Raw genomic sequence first — 20,026 nt, 5'->3', positions numbered from 1 at the left:
AGTCAATGGAATAATTCCCATCAATTTTAATGTACAAGAAGTGGAACCTAATCAGTAACCAGTACCAATGCAATTAAAAGGGTAACATATTCCTTCACAGATGATCTAGCCTGAGATGACTAGTGTCCATTATTCAGAATCCAGGAGTACACTTACATGTGATTCTGGGTAGCACTGTTACAGTGTCAAAAAAAAAAAAAAAAGAAAAAAGTGGCAGTCACAGAATAAGGTAAATTTCTTTAATGCCTCTATTTACTATTGCTGCTTTTGTGTTACCTCATCTTTGGACACGTCTACAGTGCTAAAGTAGCTTATGACGAATTAATCTGAAGTTCTAGATAGAAAAAATAACATACTAAGAGGAAAAAAATGCAACTGTAGTATACAACAGATCCGTTACTTTGGTTTCTGAAACACTGAAGTATACATTTCCTCATACAGACAAGTACTGAGCCAAGCAGAAACTAGAATATCCCTAGTGGGGATTCATCTGTCCTGGTTAACAGGGCAGTGCAAACAAGACCTGTGACATGCCTGGGCCTGCTTTTATTGTAACAGATGGGCTGGAGACTCTCTAATTTTTATTTAATAGATGAGATGGATTTAGCAGCCACAGTTTTTCCTTTTTTTTTACTGTTCTGGTGAAACTTACTACCATTTTGTTAAACTTCCTACATTTTTGTGCTCATTAAGTTCTGCACAAAAGGTGCCTTACTTGGTTTAGCCTCAGCTTTCTGGGGAAAGGGGGGAGAAGATGGGTGAGATGCACTACTATGTATATCTGTGAGATAAATAAACTCAGAAGTAGTCAGGACTATGCACATGAAATGTGGTTTTATTTTTCAGAAACTGAGTTAGGCATTGGGAACACGAACACGTTTTCACCTTCACAGCAAACCCATTTGATAAAGCCAAATACCCACATTGCTAACATCTGTGATTATTTAATTACTATATTCAGTTATTTAGCTTTTCATACAGCAGTACTAATTAATGCATAGCAGGGACAACCAGTAGTATATGTATCACTCCTGTAATCTCAGCGAGTCAGTCTATAATGTCTGCGTGTTCACATGTCCACATTTTGGCTATAAAAATCCTAACCAGGAAACTGCACATTGTTATCTTGTAGCATGGTCTTTCAGATTGCAAAGGGACGGGAGCGCTTCCTAATACCACACCTGGCCTCTATCTAACTAACTATCCAACATTTTAACACTTGTTTTCAGATTCAGGATACACACAATAACTTCCCATTACACTGCAGTTGCCGAGGGTTTGTCAATGGTTGTGTCAGGAAAAAAGAGACTGAAGAAGTAAAGAAGCATTATATGAGGAATAATTATATAAAGAATAAATTTTTTTCTCATCCTGGGGGGGGCAAAAAAGGAGGAAAAAAAAAGAGGCAAAGCCTCCAAAATGGCAAAGAACATGGTGTCAGTGCCTGCTTTGCACATGATATATATGGTTTTACTTAGAAATATTGGAAACAGAACTGAATTTAGAAGTATTCAAGCATCACCTTCTTGTATAAAAAGGTGTTCATGTGACTCAGTTTGAGTATCTTCAAGCATTTTCTTGTTTTGCTTTTGTTTGAGACAGATATAGTTTTGATACAGCTCAAAACCATTCTTACTAATGTGGGTTCTGTAGTTTGGTTTGGTCTTAAATGACACACATTCCATTTTGTTTTCTTACCTTCATTTATATTATGGTTATTATCTAGAGCTTACAAGATCCTGTGAATAAACTAACAGAAAAAGCAGAAAAGGAGGACCTGCAGATTGAGAGCACCAAATCAGTACAAGATCAGCACAGTCAGTAAGTTGCATGGCCTATAGATTAATAAGTATTTTTGTCTATAATCTGCTTTCTGGTTGCTAGTCACCAAACATTTATAAATGGAAATACAGATCACTCTAGCTAATAGGAAGCTTAATACAAGAATTCCTGAAATGTTGTAATGTGTACATGAATAAATTTTAATGCGAAATTAAGAGATTTAAAAAGACCCATTAAACCTTTATACGCTTTTAATCTTTCTTAGCCTTCTCTTTATTTTTCAGCTTTTGCTTATTTTTTTCTGTAATAAAAGAAATGATAAACAGCTACACATGGGAGAAGACATATGAGCATTGTATTTCTCCCTTCAGCAGCATCTCCTTTCACCTGGGAATAGGATATGGATTCCTGATTGCTTTGAACAGCGATTAGTTTTTGTAATGTATACAGCATCAGTTAGTAATCCAATGAAGCAGTAGGTACTTAGGGTAAAGTACATCTAAGTGAGCTGATGCTATCGGGGTTTGAGTTACCTGGTGCTCTGAGGTGAGAGAGGCTCATGAATGAACTGCTATGGGGAGAGGAGAACAGGAGAATGAGATGTGATTACTCCCCTATGGGACCATCAGGATTCAGTTGCGAGGAGATGCAACATTGATATAATCCTGCTGCCACCTGTTGTTTTGGCTGTCCCTGCTTAAAGTAACCAGCAAAGGATCAGTTGTCAAAAAGCAGAGAACAGCTTGGCTGATTAGTGGGTTTTGCTCAGCTATTTATAATGGATTTTTAAAGAGTTCAGTTTTCCAGACCTATTTATTTGTTTAGATTCAAAATCACTGACCAAAACCAGTATATAAATTGGTCCGATTTGGTACTATTGAGATTAGAAAGGACTTGGCCAAGTGCCATGTGGCAGGTGGTTGTCTCTGCAGCACTTCCTGGAATATGCTGCATCTCATGTGACAATAATAAGTACTTTCATAAACTATTCTCCTCAGTGTTGAATATAAAGCTCTAGAATGAATTTATGTTTTATGCAAGATATGTGCATTTGCACCTACTAGCAAATGCATCAGATGGCATGTCATGATTGCATTTGTATTTATTTATAGATTATCTTTTTTCTTATCTGTCATAAAAAATACGTCACCATTTTGCTGTCTAAAACAAGCTATAAATAAACATGTAAGATTCTAGAAGAATTACACAAAACAAAGCTTTTAAAATCTGAAAACTTTCCATTGACAGTAAACATTCTTTATACTAGAATTTGGCCTGACTCTTAATTTTCCTCTTCTTTGCCACAAGCATATCCTCAGGAGCAGGAGAGGTGATAACTCCTGTCCTGTCACTAGAGGATAACAGGAATGTGCCTGCACAGGCCTCTTAACCACATCAGCCTTGTGTTTGCTTCCTTCCCTACTGGTTGAATAGCTTTACACAAAGTAACAGCAGTTAGAAAGTATTCTAGCAGAAATTCTTTACTGAAGTGGTTACCTTTTTATAAGAATCGCATGTCAACCACAGCTTTTTATTCTGTCAAGAGCTTTTCATCAACACTGCTGTTCCAATTACTTAGAAATCTGCTGCCATGGGACAAAACTCCCCTGACTGTTGACTTTTAGTTTGTTTGTTTGTTTGTTTTGAACAGTTGTATCACCTTCATGATAGTTACCAAAGACCAAGTCTGGAGAAGCAGACTACACTATACTTTCCATTACATAGATTTAGTTAGATTAAAAGTGAAAGGGTGGTAGGTTTTGATAGTCTTCAATCTAATTTTGGTTTTCAACAGACTTCTGCCAATGTCACATTAAAAGTTAACAGCAGACCAGCATATACAGCAAATGTGAGCACCCACCTGAGTTACTCTTGGTTTGTTATTGATATGATTCTTTAATGATATCACCAAAAAGAGGAAAAAAAATATTACTCTATAGCCTTAGAATTATTTGATCAATTTTTTCTTTTTTTAATCAAGGTTGATTTCTTTAGATGACGAGAGCCATACCAAGGAATCAAACTGTTCAGGTATTTTGTTTCTTTTTATCATAACTTCATAAGTGCTGTAATACATGGGTTTTTTTCAGTTTTGTTTTTTTTCCTATATATTCAGCTTCACCCAGCAAATCCCTACAAATGCATGAAACTTCAGGCCAGAAAGATCCATTTAAACTGATCTCTTACATATTATATTACACTGCAATTCATTCAGTTATTGTCAGATAGGTCAAATAGCTTGTCTTCCAAAGCGTAATTCTTACCTTGGGCATGTCTTCAAGGAAAGAACCTACAGATTAATTCCTGGCAGTTTTCAAGACCAGGTTGGACAGGGCTTCGAGCAACCTGGTATAGTGGGAGGTGTCCCTGCCCACGGCAGGTGGTTAGAACTAGATGATCTTTAAGGTGCCTTCCAAACCAAACGATTCTATGATTAGTAGGTGTCGAGATCAAGAAAGTAGGCCACACCTAACGTCATAGCCGACTCTACTCTGGCAAGAGACTTGAACAAGATGACCCTCAGAGGTCTAAATAATGCCATGGCTTCAATATGTCTTTTTCTACTAAAGAGAATGGAGGAAAATCGTTTTAATATGTGGTATTTTATCTTCCATGAAGACACTTAAAAGATACTACATTAAAATCAAGACTCCTTTCAAATCTCCATTTTGATAGGCTTAACTATATTGATGTCTTGAAGATGTCTTATCTACTTTATTTATGGAGTTTATTTCTATTCCACAATACAACATCCCTTTTAAAATCTGAAATATATAACTGGACTTTTTTGATGTCTTGTTTCTAGAAGATAAAATCACATTCCCATTTCTAAATCCAAGAAGATCATCTCATTTTTTTGCAACATTGAGTTAGAAACTCATATTTAAATTTGTTGTTTATCAAGACTCAATTTCTTTTTGTCACAGCTTTATAAGACTCGTTCTTCCTTTCTGCAGCATAACTTATATTCCTTATCCTAGAGATATGACTTGGCGGTATTAAATTCTCCCAGCTTTGGCTACAGCAACTGCACGACTGGCCTGAATGACCACCTCTAAATAGTCTGTTAGTTGTTTGCACATTTTTTTGAAGAGTGATTTTGTGTTTACTTCCAGATGACTGCTAAAGCCATTGAATAGCAATGGATATAACACTAAACCTTGCAGATCTAAACTAGAAACACTTCTGCTTTGCAATTATTTCCCCTAACAACTGTTTTTTGACATCTGTTAGTTTTCATGTTCCTAATCCGTTCAGGATGTTAATTCTGGATATTATGCAGTGCTAGCCTTTTGGCTGGAAGGGTATGCAGTACAAAGACAGGTTGTTTCTAAACAAATATTTTTACCAAAGAAAGCTCATAGTTTTGTCAGAGAAATCAGTTGAGTTGTTTTTTTTTTTCACTTGGTCTGCTTCCCATAAACCCACCTTTTATTACAGGAATATTTATTATGCTTATATTATTTTGCTGAATCCCATATTTGAACAGGATTTGGCTAATGTTTTATCTAGAAGTAATGGTGAGCAACCAGTCCATAGTTACCTATAATTAATGAGTCATCCTGTTAATTATTGTTGTTGTTTGATTGTTTTTTGTAATAATGACACAATATTAGGACTTTTCGAGTGTTTTGAAGTTTCACCTATTTTGCAATTAGTTAGATCAGGTACCTCTTTGATGAAATATTTTAATATTCTTGGATGCAAAATCTGACTTATATTTTCTTAGCAGATGTTTTCTAGAATCTCAGTTACTTATGGGCTGTAAAATATTTCACCATCGTCCATAATATAAATACCTTGCTCTGTCTCTTTCTCCATCATCTCTAAAGGAGCTAAAGTATTTTGGAATACTTCTTCCTGCTCTGCTAAATTTTTCCATCTCCCTTTACTAGTGGGTCTGTGCCACTAAGATTTTTTTTTTCCCCTTGAAGTACTCTGTATGTACTAAAGTAATACAGATGTAGCACTACTCGCAATGGAGCTGTGTTTCATCTTAGTTTTCCTCACCAACTACTTCTACTTCATAACTTTCAATTGATTGTCATTTGCTCTGCATTTTCTTTTATTATACTATGGATGTTTTTAAGGTGGGCTCCACCATATTTTCCACTGAACTAAGGCAGGCTTTTAGTAACAGTTGTTCTTTCTTCATTACAGAATTGTGGCTATTCATATCCCACCTTTCATGAACTTCTCTTTCACTTCCAACACACACTCCCCTGCCAGTCAGTGTAGGGTTGGGTTTTTCCCCTTTAGCTTTGCGCATTGTCCTTTTATGGAAGTGTCATGTATATTTGTCCTTATGCCTCTGCTATTTATATAAAGTGTAATCAGATGTGATCATCGGTCCTTAAATGACCGTCTGATTCATTTCTGTCATTGTCCTAGCAAAGCCTTGTTAAAATAATATTATTCAAACAGCAAGCTGTTCTGTTTCACTTAGTCCTGAACACACCTTGAAGTTTCTCTTGAAAGGGTTTGGCATTCAATTTTTATTACCCTATAGAGAATTTTATTTCTCCTTCTGAGCCTCAAGTTCGAGGCTTCCAGCAGATCTGCCTTCCAGTTCTGGCAATACTGTGACCAAGTCCTTCATTTGCCTTCAGAGCTACAGACTTAGCTGTCTAGAAGCTAGATTTCCTCAACAGTTAATGGGGAAAGGCATGTTCAGCAGGTAACTCATCCCTCCTATTTTGCTGCATATCTTAAATGGGATTACTGACCTGAGGGAGATGTCTTTCTCTTCACTGATAGATGGAATCTAGATTATTGTTTTGACTCCATGTCTAATTTAAGAGACTTACTCAAAACTAAAGGTAGTCGTAGTTGGAGCACTGTGGTATTTTTTCACCTCTGATAGCCTATAGCCCTCAGCTGTACTTTTTCTCTCCTACTGGGAGGGAAATTAGCCCATTTATTTTTCTCCAGGAGAAAAGGTGTTTTTTCTTATATACTGACCTGGGTACTTTGGGGAAAGATTCTTTTTCCCCATTCCTGGACTTGGCTTCATGAGAAAAACATAGTTGCCAAGGAAGGTGATTTAGAGACTCATAAGGTCCTGGCATTTTTGTGCTGTCTTCTGGCCTTTGTAAGTACAGGCTTCTAAAAGAAGTGTCTCTGCTTCTGGAGGACAGCAGAGACCTGTCTGATCCCTTTAGTCACCTCAGTTGGGTGCACTCAGCCTGGAGTTGGACTATGGCAGGTGGTGATTCAAAGGAAGTTTCCCCCCAGGTTACTATTCAGAAGTTTGCTTCACTTCTTAGAAATGCTTATATCTTGGGCCTTTCATCCATTGTTACCAGGTTCATTTTAAACATGAATGCCATTAGCCACTGCATCTTGATCTCGTAGTGATGTTGTTTATAAGCATGCTATTGTGCAAAGTGCAATTTGACATGCTTATGGATTTTGATTACAGCTGACAATGGCAAGGATGTCACATCTACATTACAAGGAAATTGTAACCACAAGCAGAACTCAGGTGAAGAGATTTAAGAAAACTGCCTTTAGATGTATAAATACCGATTGTCAGTGTACTGCGGATCTTCCTTTATTGTTTTTTTTTCTTTTTTTTCTTCTTTTTTTCTTTTTTGATTTAGGTGCCATAGATGACTTGCTAGACCTGCAACCTGAAGAAAATGGTATGAAAAATTAGTGCATGTCTGGTTCATCTGCTTTTCTATTACAGACACCAAGTATAATTTTAATCTTAGATCATAATTGTTTTCATAATCTGAAAGGCTGAATGAAATTATACAGCTGCAATATTTAAACAGTGTTAACGGAAACTCCATATACATGCAGAGGCACTATTCCTGATGCTATAATGTGAAGTAAGCCTTACTGGGGATAAAATGCATTGTAGTAGGTGACTCAAGATTAGCTGTACTAGAGTATATCAAATTTACCCCACTTAAGTAGGTTCCACTCTGTAAACCTTACCCCTCCTATAACATGTCACAAACTTTTCTTTTGGGTTCTTTAGTTGTTATACCACAACCCTTGGTAATACACTAGTAACAACCAGATTTTACATCAGAAATGTACAAATTATTTTGGCATATTAAAACAGTGTAAGAACTGGTGACTTCTTCCAGCCAGATAGTGAATTAAATCAGTTATGCTGTTCTCATACACACATGAGAAAGCAATTTTTCATTCCAGGCTCTACTCCTACCTTATGCTTTTGTTAGATCTGTGGCAGCTCAAGGGATGTGCTGTTTGGTTGGTTGAAAAAATTCAACAAAGGTTGCTGGTTTACTATGTGTAAAGATCTATCTAAATGTTTTATAGTGAGTTTTCTTTTGCACTAGGAGTACTGCCTATAATTTCTCAATTGCTTTTCACTCATATATCTCAAAAGAATGAATAAAAAATCTTCAACAACAATAAAAAAAAACCTGTGGCAACTCAAAAAGCAAGTAAAGAAGCAAAGAAAAAAATCGCTTTGTCAGGAATCCCTAAATTAGCCAGATTGAGAGAGTAATTTGGGGTATTTAAAGCACTGCCTTCATGGTAGGTAAGGAAGAGAGAATTTGCAAACACCTTGATTTTGGATTTGCCATGGGCAATCTCTTGCACTGTGGGGATGGGGAAATTACTCATGTGGGGAATCACGCATGAAGGCAGAAACAGGGAAAGTTCCTCAGCTGTCTGTTCAGAAGCAGCCCTAATCTGTGGATACATAAGGTAGTGATGACTTCTTTTCTGTGGTTAATAAAAAAAAGGTGAATGCGTGTCTGATAAAGGTCTTTTTTTCTTCTGGTTTTCCCCTTACTCGCTTCCATTCCTTGTTGGACCTTCTTAGTGGAGATACAGATAATGCGTACAATTGTTGGTCATCCAGGTTTAGCTATGTCAGTTGGAAAGCTTTTTTTTTTTTTTTGTTAAGTCAAATAGTTAATCAATGTTAATCAATAGGAAAACAGTTGTGGGGTAGCTACATCAGATAAGGATGATTATGTTAATGTTACAATATCAGCTGTTTACCCTAATTTTACACACTACCTAGCTTTAGACTAGTGAATACTGTATTAAGTGAAGCTGTTCATTTAGAGGTACCTTTTTGTGTGTTTCAGAATCAATTCTTTATCCTGTGTTTCCAATCATGTATCATTGTAAATGTTTTTAGTTTCTCTTCCCATTTTTTTTTATTTTTACCAAAAAAATGAGGTGTGTTTGCAGCGAGCGTTGCTAGGGGCTTTTTACAAACAGCTACAAAAATATAATGACATTCCTTTTTCAGTGTTTTATTGGGAATTTGGGGCTTTTTTCATGGACATTTATAAGCTTAGGTCTGAATGTGCAGACAGAAAAAAAAGATTTTGACTGAAAATGGGCAGTGAAAACAGAAACGGGAAAAGAAATAATAGAACATTTATGGGTGAGGTGATAAAGTCCACATCATTGCAGTAAATTGCAGAGATACTACACGAGTAATATCTCAATAAGCAAGACTGGTTTCAAGATTACATATATTGCCAACAAGAGTAGAACTTACCACTGCTTACTTGAGGTAGCCTGAGCATAAGCACCACCCTGTCCTCCCCTGCCCTGGGTGCGTTGTCCGTGCAGGAGGATTGGAAGGACAACTGCTGAGATGAGAAATGGTGACTCCCGTGGTTTCTGGTGGTCGTTCATACTACAGCAAGACCAGCTTATCAGATGTAAAGCTATATGTTGTACTCTCTGCCCCAGTAAAAATGGGACTACTACAATGGGGTACCTAGGTGAAGCAGAGTTTTGCACTGAGCTGTGTTGCTGCAAAGCTTTTGTTCCGTTGTAGGTCATTTGTGGTTAGGTGCAGTGTTGGCGGTATGTCTTAGTAGATCTGTTACTGATGATGCAGCCTTTGCATCTCCCCCTGCAAGCCTTTCAGGTTCATGAAGGGGCCTCCTGAAATCACCTTCAAGATGGTGATGCCCTGTAGAGATCGGAGTTCTTAAGTGCCTTTAAATTAGCAAATGTGTTTTCCCTGCAGAAGGCTTTACCCCTCTGCCTCACCTGGTGAATAACTTGAGGGGGATTGTAGATGCTTGGACAACATTAACATTCTTTGCTGTTTATCTGAAGATGGGAAAGCAACCTAAAAATTTGTAAGAACAAATTGTCTTCTACGGTATTTTAGTTCTAGTCTAGTGAGAGCATCAGGAGAATTGATGTGCTCGTAATGTTTCTATTTCTAGTTTTTGAGCCTTGTCAGGGCATACAGAGATATATAAAAAAGTGAATTAGAATGGAACTGAATCTCAGAGCTCACTTCAGTGATTAATAAAATCCTTATGTGTTGATTTGTTTGTTTCTTGGTACGTAGGTGTGGATTCTGACTCATCTGCCTATTTTAAAACACTTTTGTGCTTTTTTTCTCCTCTGACTCAACTTCAGCCATTTCATTATAAATTATTACAGCTATTGAAAGGGAACTTTCCTGAGAAGGCAGTGGCATTTAAATGGCCTTTTGCAACCATTTTGCTACTGTCAATCCTCTACCCCAACCAGAAAGGGTTAAAGACATCTTTGCAAGTTGTATGCAACTTGGAGAGCTCAGCTGGTCTACCTGACCTTTGGAAAACTGAAGTTGCTTCTGTACCTTACCACAAGTTTGAAGCAAGCATTATTAAGATAAACTGATCTGGCTATAAGTAACATTATCAATATTGTTAACTGCCATTTTTGTACTCTGTGTACTCCCACAGTAGAGCTCTAGTTTCCAAGTACAGTAACTCTTGGGCTTCCGTGGTAGTTTTTTCACTTTCCAAATATTTTGTAAGCTAGAGAAAAGGATTACAATCCTGGTTACATGTTTCATGTATTTTATATAGCCATTTAACATTTCTAAAATAGGAAAAAATTGATTTTAAGGAGTAATGGTTCAAGTGATCTAAGAGCTTTTTCAGCTGCAGTTCTGGTGCTAGAAAACTAGCAAGGAGAATCAGAAGGAAAGTACCCAGTTATTTCTCAGCAGCTTAAGAGAGGAAAAATAAAGATACTGCAACACTGAACAGTGTAGAAATCTCACTCTCTATAGAGTTGCCTGTTCATATGGGGAAATAGCAAATAACTCAAGCACTGGTCAGAAGGTCAGAAAGGTGATCTTAAGTGTGTTCTCACAAAATTCCACAATAATCCCCAACTTTTATTTATTTAAAATTTATACTATTCTGGGGATTGATGGCTTCATATAATACTTCGAAAAGCAACATAAAAGTAGTCTTCTCCAATGTTTTAAATATTAGACTGTGTAATGATTTTGGTGTGGTGTTCAATAGATTTTTTTTAAGCATACTTGTAATACTGGTTTCAATGAGAGATGAGTCTTAACAGCAGTGAGGTTATCTAAGATAACTGAGGAATTATTTGTTGGATAAGCTACAAGTCCAGATGTCCAAAAGAATTAGGTCTAAAATAGAAAACAGCAAATATTAATGTAAAAAAACTCCATCTCACTTAACATGCAAAACAGATGGATATTTTTAAAAGGTTCCTTCTTTTATTTGTTCATCTAAAAAATAATTTCTCTTGACTTCCTTTTTCTGAGACAGCTTCAAAGAATCAGTTTGTGAAGTCCTTGGAGTCAGAACCTGGTGATGACATGGTGTTACTGAATGAGATTCTCAACGCTTCCTCCCCAGACGATGGGGAATTCAGCAAAGAGTGGACAGCTGTTTTTGGACAGGTTGCACTTGCTGATCTCACCATGAACTCTTCAGCTGGAGATATGGAAAGTACTTCATCATCTGTGGCACCAACACCATCAGGCTACTTGCCATCACAGCTGTTAGACCAAAACATGAATGACTTGCAGTCATCTTTACATGGTGAGAACTCATCCTGTTCTGCTAGTGTTTCCATTTTAGGTTTTAGAGTATGGGTTTCTGATGTGCAGAAGCTTATGTGACAGCTTGTGTTGTGCCATAGCTGCAGAAACCTTCAAGTTAAAGTACAGCATGGCCTGTAGAAAAAAAAGTGAGTAGCGTATTTGTTTTTCTAGCTGTGCACATTCAGTGTTTGTGAATGATGTACCCAAAACCTGAAGTCAAAATTACTGTCTTGAATGTTTTCATTGAGTTTCTCAAATGTTTTGTAGGCCTTTGAGATTTATTTTTTTTTCTGTAACAGAAAATCTGCTTGAGTCAGTTTTACTGTTTAACTCACAACTGTCTCTGTTAAGGGGCCAAAGAACCAAAAATGATTACTGTATTTTGTCTGGGAATACTATTTTTAAACAATGTGGTGAAAATCAGTTGCAGTCATTCATTTTCTGGGTTTTTGGTTTGGTTTGTTTTTTTTACCCCTAAAGCATCCCATACTGTTGTGTGCAGGGTTATGGCTGAGGATAGAATGGGTTGTCTCATCCTACCAACCATACAGGTGGATTCCTCTTTTAGGCTGGTGTCGTGATTTAAACCAAGTCCCTCAACTCCCGGAGAGTTAGGAAGGAAAATCCAAAGAATGTAGCCCCCACGGATTGAGATAAGAACGGTTTAATAGCTAAGGCATAACACAGAATCACCACTGCCATTACCACTACAAATAATAATGATACAGCAAACAACAAGTGAAGAGAATACAACACCCCACCAGCCACCAACCCATAACTCACTCCACCCTGCCCGGCTGAGCACCGCATGCTCCTTCCTCCATTTTCCTCCAGAGCTCCCCCCCTCTAGCTCTCTCCTTTCCAGTATGCATCCTGGGCATCACGTGCTATGGTATGGAATACCTCATTGGCTAGCCTGGGTCAGGTGTCCTGTCTCTCCTTCCTCCTGGACTCCCCTCCTCCACCTGGCTGGAAAAAACCTTGAACAAAAACACCCTCAAAACATGCTCAAACCATGACAGCTGGTTATCAACTCCTTCTTTTTAGAGATGCTGCTCTTTATTTCCCTTTTATTCGATACAGTTAATTTTCTTGGGTTTTCCAAGCTGCTGCTGGGAGGAGAGGAAAGAGGGGTGAAACTAGGGCAGAGCTTTCCTGATGCTGCTTTGGCTTTGAGGAAGGGGGGGAGGAAAGCAGACTGGTGATAACCAGCCAACAGCAGCTACCTTCCTCCTCCCAACAGTCCTGCTAGATTTCTCCTAGGGCTTTGCAGGCTAGTGGAGGACTATGCAATTTTAGGCTCTAACCCAAGTAATTTAAATCTCATATGGGGAAGAGTGATGTAGGAAAGACTAGCAGACTGATTCCGTCATGAAGACTACTTCTTGGAACCCATGCAACTGGTATAATCATACATGATGTAAAATGACCTGTGACATTTTGGCAAGAATAAAGGCAGGCAAATTTACCTTATAAGTACAGTTACCACCAGCACCCCTAAAGCCAGATACTTGTGTTCACTGACTTCAGTGTTTAGGTGGAAACTGGAGGAGCCAAATTTGCAATGATGCACAGTTTTAAATGAATTTTTATGATGAGCTCATGCATACATGAGAATGACTGATAGAGTGAAGAGGGACTGGAAGAGTGTAGGATTTGACCTCATAAAATAAGAGCTGAAAAAAAATCAAGAGGTTTAGTCATTGCATTGTCAAATTAAACAGTTTGTGACAGAAGCAGACATGGTATCTATTGAAAGGGAAAAAAAGAACAATGAAAAAAACCTTTTCTTGATACAGAGACATAAAGAGATTTTAAGCAAAATACTTAAAATGGCAACAGAAATATTATGGGTTTTAATTTTTTTTCAGAGTTTTTACATATTTTTATATGTAAACATGTTTTTGAAAGAAAAATATTTTTGAGGTGGAGATTAAAAACGGGCTGGGTATCCTTTCTGAGGCTGTTGTTACAGCTCTCATTTGCACAAGACACTGGCATTGGCTGTGCTGTTTGCACTTCAAAATCTGAGCTCACGTATTTTGCATTCAAGGAATGCTACAAGTGGAAAATCCATTCCAGTCAACATGGTATCCCAAAACCTTTTTGAATAAGAAAAGGAATAAATCTGAATTGGAAGAATAAAATACGTTGATGTTTCCAAGTGAATTTCCAGGATTTTGGCAAAAGATTGTAGTAATTGATATACTGGCATTTGAAAACTCAGGGCTAACCAGCTGAGTGATTGTATCTGATAACCACTGTGTTCCCAGTTGACTCTGGCTGCTGAGTAAAATCCATTTTTAAACTAACTTTCATAGACTATTTTCCTTTTTAAGTTTTTTGTTTCTCATTTTCTTATAGAAAATGAAATTCTGGCCATTTTATATCTTGTCAAATCTCAGATTTAATCTTAAACTGCATTTCACTTCACAGCATTTCTTTCATAATCTGATCTTATCAACAAATGCGGAAACAGAGACTTTATTTCTTTTATTTAAAACCAAATACTAACCAGAGTTTAAACATATCTCAACATCCAAGTTGCAAATATTAGAATAAGTGAATTAGGGATATTTTTACTGAGGATTTGTGATACATCTCTACACTTTTTTTTTCCCTCCTAATTGGTAGGATTGCTTAATAATTATTCAGTGTGAGGTGCTACACTGGAGCCTCAGTGTTGCATACTTCCTGTGTGACTTTGGCCTTAAGACCCTAAGGATTCTTAAAACTCACATGCTTAACTTTAAGCACATTAACTTTTCTATTAACTTCAGTGGGATTACTTACTTATTTTACGTTAAGCATGCTCATAAATCTTTGGGGCTTTGTTTTCTCTCTGTCTCAGATCTTAATCTGTAAAACAGGCACAATGTTATGCAGGTTATAAACTGTTATGGTCAGGAATTCCCAGCTCAGATTTTTTTCTGGCTGTATTTATAGGCAGGATCTAGCACAATGAGACTTTGAATTGTTATAAGACTACCAGGTGCTGGTTTAAAATACATATAATTGTGTGTGTGTGTTTATATATAAGAAACAAAGCATGCTTCCAAGAAATCTTTTATATTCTCCTCCAATTGCAGCTTTGTAGTTTGGTTGTCTTTTCACTTTTTCAGCATTAGCTTTCTCTTTCATGAAGGTTATGGCTTCGTTTACTTATTCAGACCACTAAGGGCTCCTCTTTATCTTCTGTACATGTGCATATATTCTAGTTGGTAAGAAAATGTGCAGCTCACCATTTCCATTTCTAAATTTAATTGTGGTAGCATTTGTGAAGATGCTAGCTAAAAAATAAGCTGTTTGGTTTCCTTGCTGTCTCAGCAATAATCTTTTGTCTAGTCACGTAACAAAGCCATCCTGTGAACAGGCAAACCAGAACAGGCTTAGGGCCTACAACTGTTTTCAAATTGATAGGCTACAGTTGGTTTTATTTGTTCTCTGTAGCTCACTGTGAGTGGACACTAGAAACATAATTCATGAAAGTATTTAATAAAAATTCTGGCAGACTTTCCAGGTACTTTCATAGGTGGGTAAGTTAATTATGAAAGCATCACAACTTTTCTGAAGCATTTTTTGACTGGATGATTTTGTTGCTGCTTTTTGTTTCCTAAGTGGTACTTAAGCTACCTGTGTTTCAATGAACAGAAAACCAGACCACAGCATCTCTCCTGAGGGATGGCCATGCTACTTACACAGCCTTAGTCCAGGGACTCAAAAGGAGGGCTCCAAAACAGTTAAGTGGTCTCCAGTGTTTTGTTCTGTGGTTTGCCAGTCTCATCAGTTTAAACCAACATCAGTGAGGTCTGGGAGAGCCAACTCCTGATCTCACTGAAGTCACTGGGACTTGCACAGAAAGTTTCCAGGCAGCACTCCCATTCATTTCTATAAAATTAGGATTTGGCCCTATTCACTTAAGCCGTTCAATTTATCCATTGCCATCCATTGACACGTGAAAACACTTTCTAGCAATGCATCTCCAAACACCCCCAAAGCACTGCAGTTTATTGTAGTTTTGTGTAATGTCCTCTGCCGTACTCCTCATTTGTAACACAAGCAGAGAAAATACCTGGAAAAGTATGTCATTCTGAAGTGTTAGGGCCATACTTTTAATTATTTATGATTAAGATTTTCTTATTCGAAAGAGTAAACTGCAAAATCTCTTTTTCAGGGGGCACAGGCTAACTCATAAGCCTTTATCACCCTTGCCTAGAACAAACATATGTGAGCACTTTGCATCCAGATTTTGAAGAACTTTTTTATTTATTTCCTTAGAGATACAGAGGATATTTATGGCTTTAATTTTACTTCTTAATTCATGTGATTTTATACAAACACTGTTCTTGCCACTTTTTAATAACACAGCTTGAGCTTCAGACCTTTTGTATTCAAGGTAAGGTCAAAGAGTGATGAGAATAATCAGAGGAAGGGGTTTTGTGACTTATATGGCTGTTACAGTAACTGTCAGTAAAGTACAGCAACTGGATGCTAGTATCTGATGGGGGGTGGGGGCGGGGAAGACAAAGAGATTAGGAAAGGATGTGAAAGCATGAACTTGTAGAAAAACCAGACTGAATAACTGCGTACAGATGAGTATCCTGTTTGTTCATACTGCAGTTAGATATACCAGATCCCTGAGATGGATGGATGGATAATTAATCAGGCTATACTTAAAGAAGATGTTACTGAAAGTAGAAATGTGACCTCCAGTCTTCTAAATGTGATAAAGCATGAGAATTTAAGTATCTTAAGTCAAGGATAAAAATGCTCAGTTTTTTTCCTAAGACATTTCTGAACTAGGGGTAAGCCACCTCTAGTTCATTTTCCTTAGTTCATCTGGCATCACTAACTGTATTTATCATTACTCTCTTGTAGCTATGGAATATGCATATAAGAACAAAATATTGTTAATACCCAATTTTACTTTTTCCTGCATAGTTACTCTTTTCCTGATGAGACAACCGTTTCAGATGAAGAACAAAGAATTGCACCATTAAAACTTGTTTTAAGTTAACTCAAAGTAGTGCATCTTGAATTCAGTTCTTCAAAGTCCTTTCAAGAATTATTTCTTTTCCACAATTAATTATTTCAAAATTAACTAGAAAATCTGGGGTCTCCAAATAATTTTTTCTGGAATAGTTGACAAAATGAAATCCTTTGGAACTGTACCGAAAGGTGGAAAAAATGTTTAGCATATGTGATATTTTCACCCAAATGTAAGTGATACTCTTCTCCCTGTGGCTGTGCTTAACTGCTGTACTAGTCTTTCAGTGAACAAGTATTAACTGTGATTAGATAAAAGAAACAAGAGAAAATCTTTTTTAGCCAGGTTAAAGGTTTGAAAAGAATACAGTTGCCTGAATCTAGAGGTGATGGAACTGATCCACAGATATTCTTTTCTTAAGGATGTTGCTTGTCTGAAGTATCTGGCTGCTGATTTCTTGTGTACAAGGAAAAATATGAATGACCATAACCATAAATGTAATGTTTTACTCAGTTACATGATGTGTGCATTGTGCTGCCAGACACTTATAGTTAACAAAGTCATTTTTCATGCTAATGCTGCTGTATTATTGAATTTTAGGATGGGCAGCTAACAGTGTGAGCCCGCCATCTATACCACAGCCAGCACAGAAACCAAACAGCCTGAATGTGAACGCTAACAAGACACCCCCCTTAAGAGGTGATTCAGTCATGTTTTTTTTCCGTTACTTTGCTTTTCCTTTTTAGCTGTGACTCTTGTATCTTTCCAGTTACTCTATCTTCCAGCTACTCTGTCTTAATAAAACTTGTATTTATAGTAGTTACATCTCAATAAGCTTGTGCTCACTAATGAATCACTTTGTTTCAGGCTGATTATGTGTATATGTATTTCTTTGGCAGGCTTCAGGGCTTGTAGTATATCAGGAGGGTACTTTGTGTTACTATGTAATGAGGGCGTTGAAACTACAGTTTCTTCTACTACTCTAATTTTGAGTCACACAGAGTAGCATCTGCATGCACTTTGTCTATGCTGAACAATGTTTTGAAGCTCTAGGAGGATACTGTGGCTAAAATACAGGCTACTGATAAGGCAGAAGAGCCCTAATTACAAATTTTGTTGATAACATACATCATATCAGTAATCATCACTTCATTCAACTGAGCCAAGAGTGCATAGTCCTGCCATCTACTGAGACAAAGCCGTGCTGATTTTGACTAGGGTTTTCTGGATAAGTGAACCAAAAATATGTTGTATCTTTATTGCTGTTTTGTAGCCTGTTCTGTGCATTCTCGTTTGATCAGAGGTTATGTCAGAGATGTTCAGTTCAGAAGAAGAGTAACTTGTGTTTTTTCCCCTGCCTCCTGGGATTAAAAGACTGATGTTTTTCAGCTCAGGAAAACAAAAAAAGAAGGTTAAGGTGTTTTGGAAGCTCTTTTGGAAATGAGTGTGATACAACAGCCATGGTGCTGCACCAGAAAAAAGGAACAGCCTTCAGCTGCTTTGAAATCTTGTGTTTATGAAAGTGGCAGATACTCCAGCCTTGCAGAGCCTAAGATGAATGTCATGCCAGACAGTCTATTTTACCTATAAATTCCTTGTGTCAGAAGGAATGCTTTCATCCAACGTCATCTCTCTGAGTGGAAGAGCACAACTTACTTCACTATCAGTATAATTCTTATTTTAATATCAGTATAATTAAGCATAGGGTCACAAAAAACAAAGCAAGTGATGATGGACCTTCCTTATAGCAGCCAAAATTGCCACTGCTTTAACCTGAACATCTGCCCTGTTGGAATAAGAGAAGGTAGGAGACCTCTGTGAAATCTGCAAATCAGTATAGACACATAGGTGCAATAGTATAGCTGCTGTTGGAACATATTCCTGGCTCACTTTTTTTTTATAAAAATCAAATAATACGCTCCAATACTAGAAGCTGTACTAGGGACTGGCTCTTCAAACATATCCCCTCTCTCTCTCAAACCAATACCTTCCCATTAAACTTTGTTCCAGATGAGTAATGACCTTGTGTGGCCATATATAGTGGGGACAGAACAGTTGCACAAACTGGATATAGGTGAAAGAGTTTAGTCCTGTAATAGAGGTTAAACGTAAGAATTGCCCTCACTTTCCTTTTACTTTGTTGCAGGCATGCAGGTACATTACACACAAATAAAATACCTTTCAGGAAACAAAGCTAGACAGGGTGAGATTATTTCTACTTTTAAGTAAAGCATTCCTGTACTTACCATGATAGGAGGCATACAAAATGCCCAAGCAGACAGATGTAAAACATTTATTCTTACTAAAGTTCTACGTTCAGTTAAAAGTAGTGTTTTAAAATGCCATCACTCATTCCGGTTTTCATCTCAGAAGTGCCCTTAGTAATAAATTAGACAATAGCATAGCATTTGTTTGACCTCAGTCAAACATTCAGTCAGTTTTGTTTTAAAATAGCTGACAAGTCTGTACTTTTTTTCTTTTTGCTTGTTTTTTTTTTCCAGAACCTACAAAGAATCCTAAAGACTTGACTGCCTGGTTCAGTCTCTTTGCTGACCTTGACCCGTTATCCAATCCTGATGCTGTTGGGAAAACTGATAAGGAACATGAATTGCTTAATGCATGACTCAGCTGCCTATGGTAACTCACATTCTTCCATTCATCAACACTATTTTGGAGTTTTAAAAGAAAATTAGTATGCTGTTGTGAAACTGAAGTATGTGCCATGATAATAAAACTAAAGGGAATGAATCCCCTTTTATATAGGTACAGTTATTTGCTCTTGTTTTGTATAAAGAGTTCGCATTTATTTTCTACGTGGATTTACAAAAATGAAGTTAAGAATTAGGGCAGATTTCTTGCCAAATTAGATTATCAGCTGAAACACCATCTTTGCCTGAGGTGATGCAAAGCTAACACTGGAGTGAAATACAAATTGCAGACCTATTTTTTTATAATGTTTCTTGAGTAAATAAAAACCAACATGTAACTGGGGAGGCTGCATGAGTCAAACACCTATCATGTATCTAAAATATATATCAATGCTCTGTTAAAATGCCAACTAAATTTGTTTTGTTAGTACTTTCAGTGAAAAACCTGTGCTAAGGCTAATTACTGAAGAAATGCAATTGGGTTCATGCATCCATGGAAATTGCACCCTTTCTGATTTAACTTATTAAACAAACTGCACTACATAAGTAAAAGTCATGCCCAGCAGGCTTCTTTTCTGATGTTTCTCTCCATTGCACCAACAGAATTTACACCTGTTTGCAGAAGTTTCTCATGACTGATGCTTTACCATGCTTTTAAAACATTCATATTTCTGTTGGGAGTATTTTTCATCCAGTTTCTTTCTGAAGCATGTGTTATTTTGAGCTTGCTGTGACATTAACTCTTTAATAAAATAATTTTGAGAAAAAGGACCTTTTATTCCCACT

The 20,026-nt window shown here is 37.1% G+C and overlaps 1 protein-coding gene across 2 annotated transcripts in view; it reads left to right on the top strand.

The window, feature by feature from the left end:
* The window catches only part of ICA1 (islet cell autoantigen 1), a 73,479-nt gene extending 53,453 nt beyond the window's left edge, over nt 1-20,026 (top strand). For both annotated transcript variants that reach the window (XM_034069384.1, XM_034069377.1), the window contains 6 exons: nt 1,727-1,821; nt 3,764-3,813; nt 7,386-7,427; nt 11,328-11,603; nt 17,193-17,291; nt 19,094-20,026. In XM_034069384.1, the coding sequence (XP_033925275.1) occupies nt 1,727-1,821; nt 3,764-3,813; nt 7,386-7,427; nt 11,328-11,603; nt 17,193-17,291; nt 19,094-19,215 (684 nt within the window). In that variant the 3' untranslated portion in view covers nt 19,216-20,026. The remainder of the gene's footprint in view (nt 1-1,726; nt 1,822-3,763; nt 3,814-7,385; nt 7,428-11,327; nt 11,604-17,192; nt 17,292-19,093) is intronic.

Source organism: Melopsittacus undulatus, chromosome 1, assembly GCF_012275295.1.
Source record: "Melopsittacus undulatus isolate bMelUnd1 chromosome 1, bMelUnd1.mat.Z, whole genome shotgun sequence".
NCBI classification, from domain to species: Eukaryota; Metazoa; Chordata; class Aves; order Psittaciformes; family Psittaculidae; genus Melopsittacus; species Melopsittacus undulatus.
The sequence above is the reverse complement of the archived record's forward strand: the minus strand, read 5'-3'. Positions and strand labels throughout refer to the sequence as shown.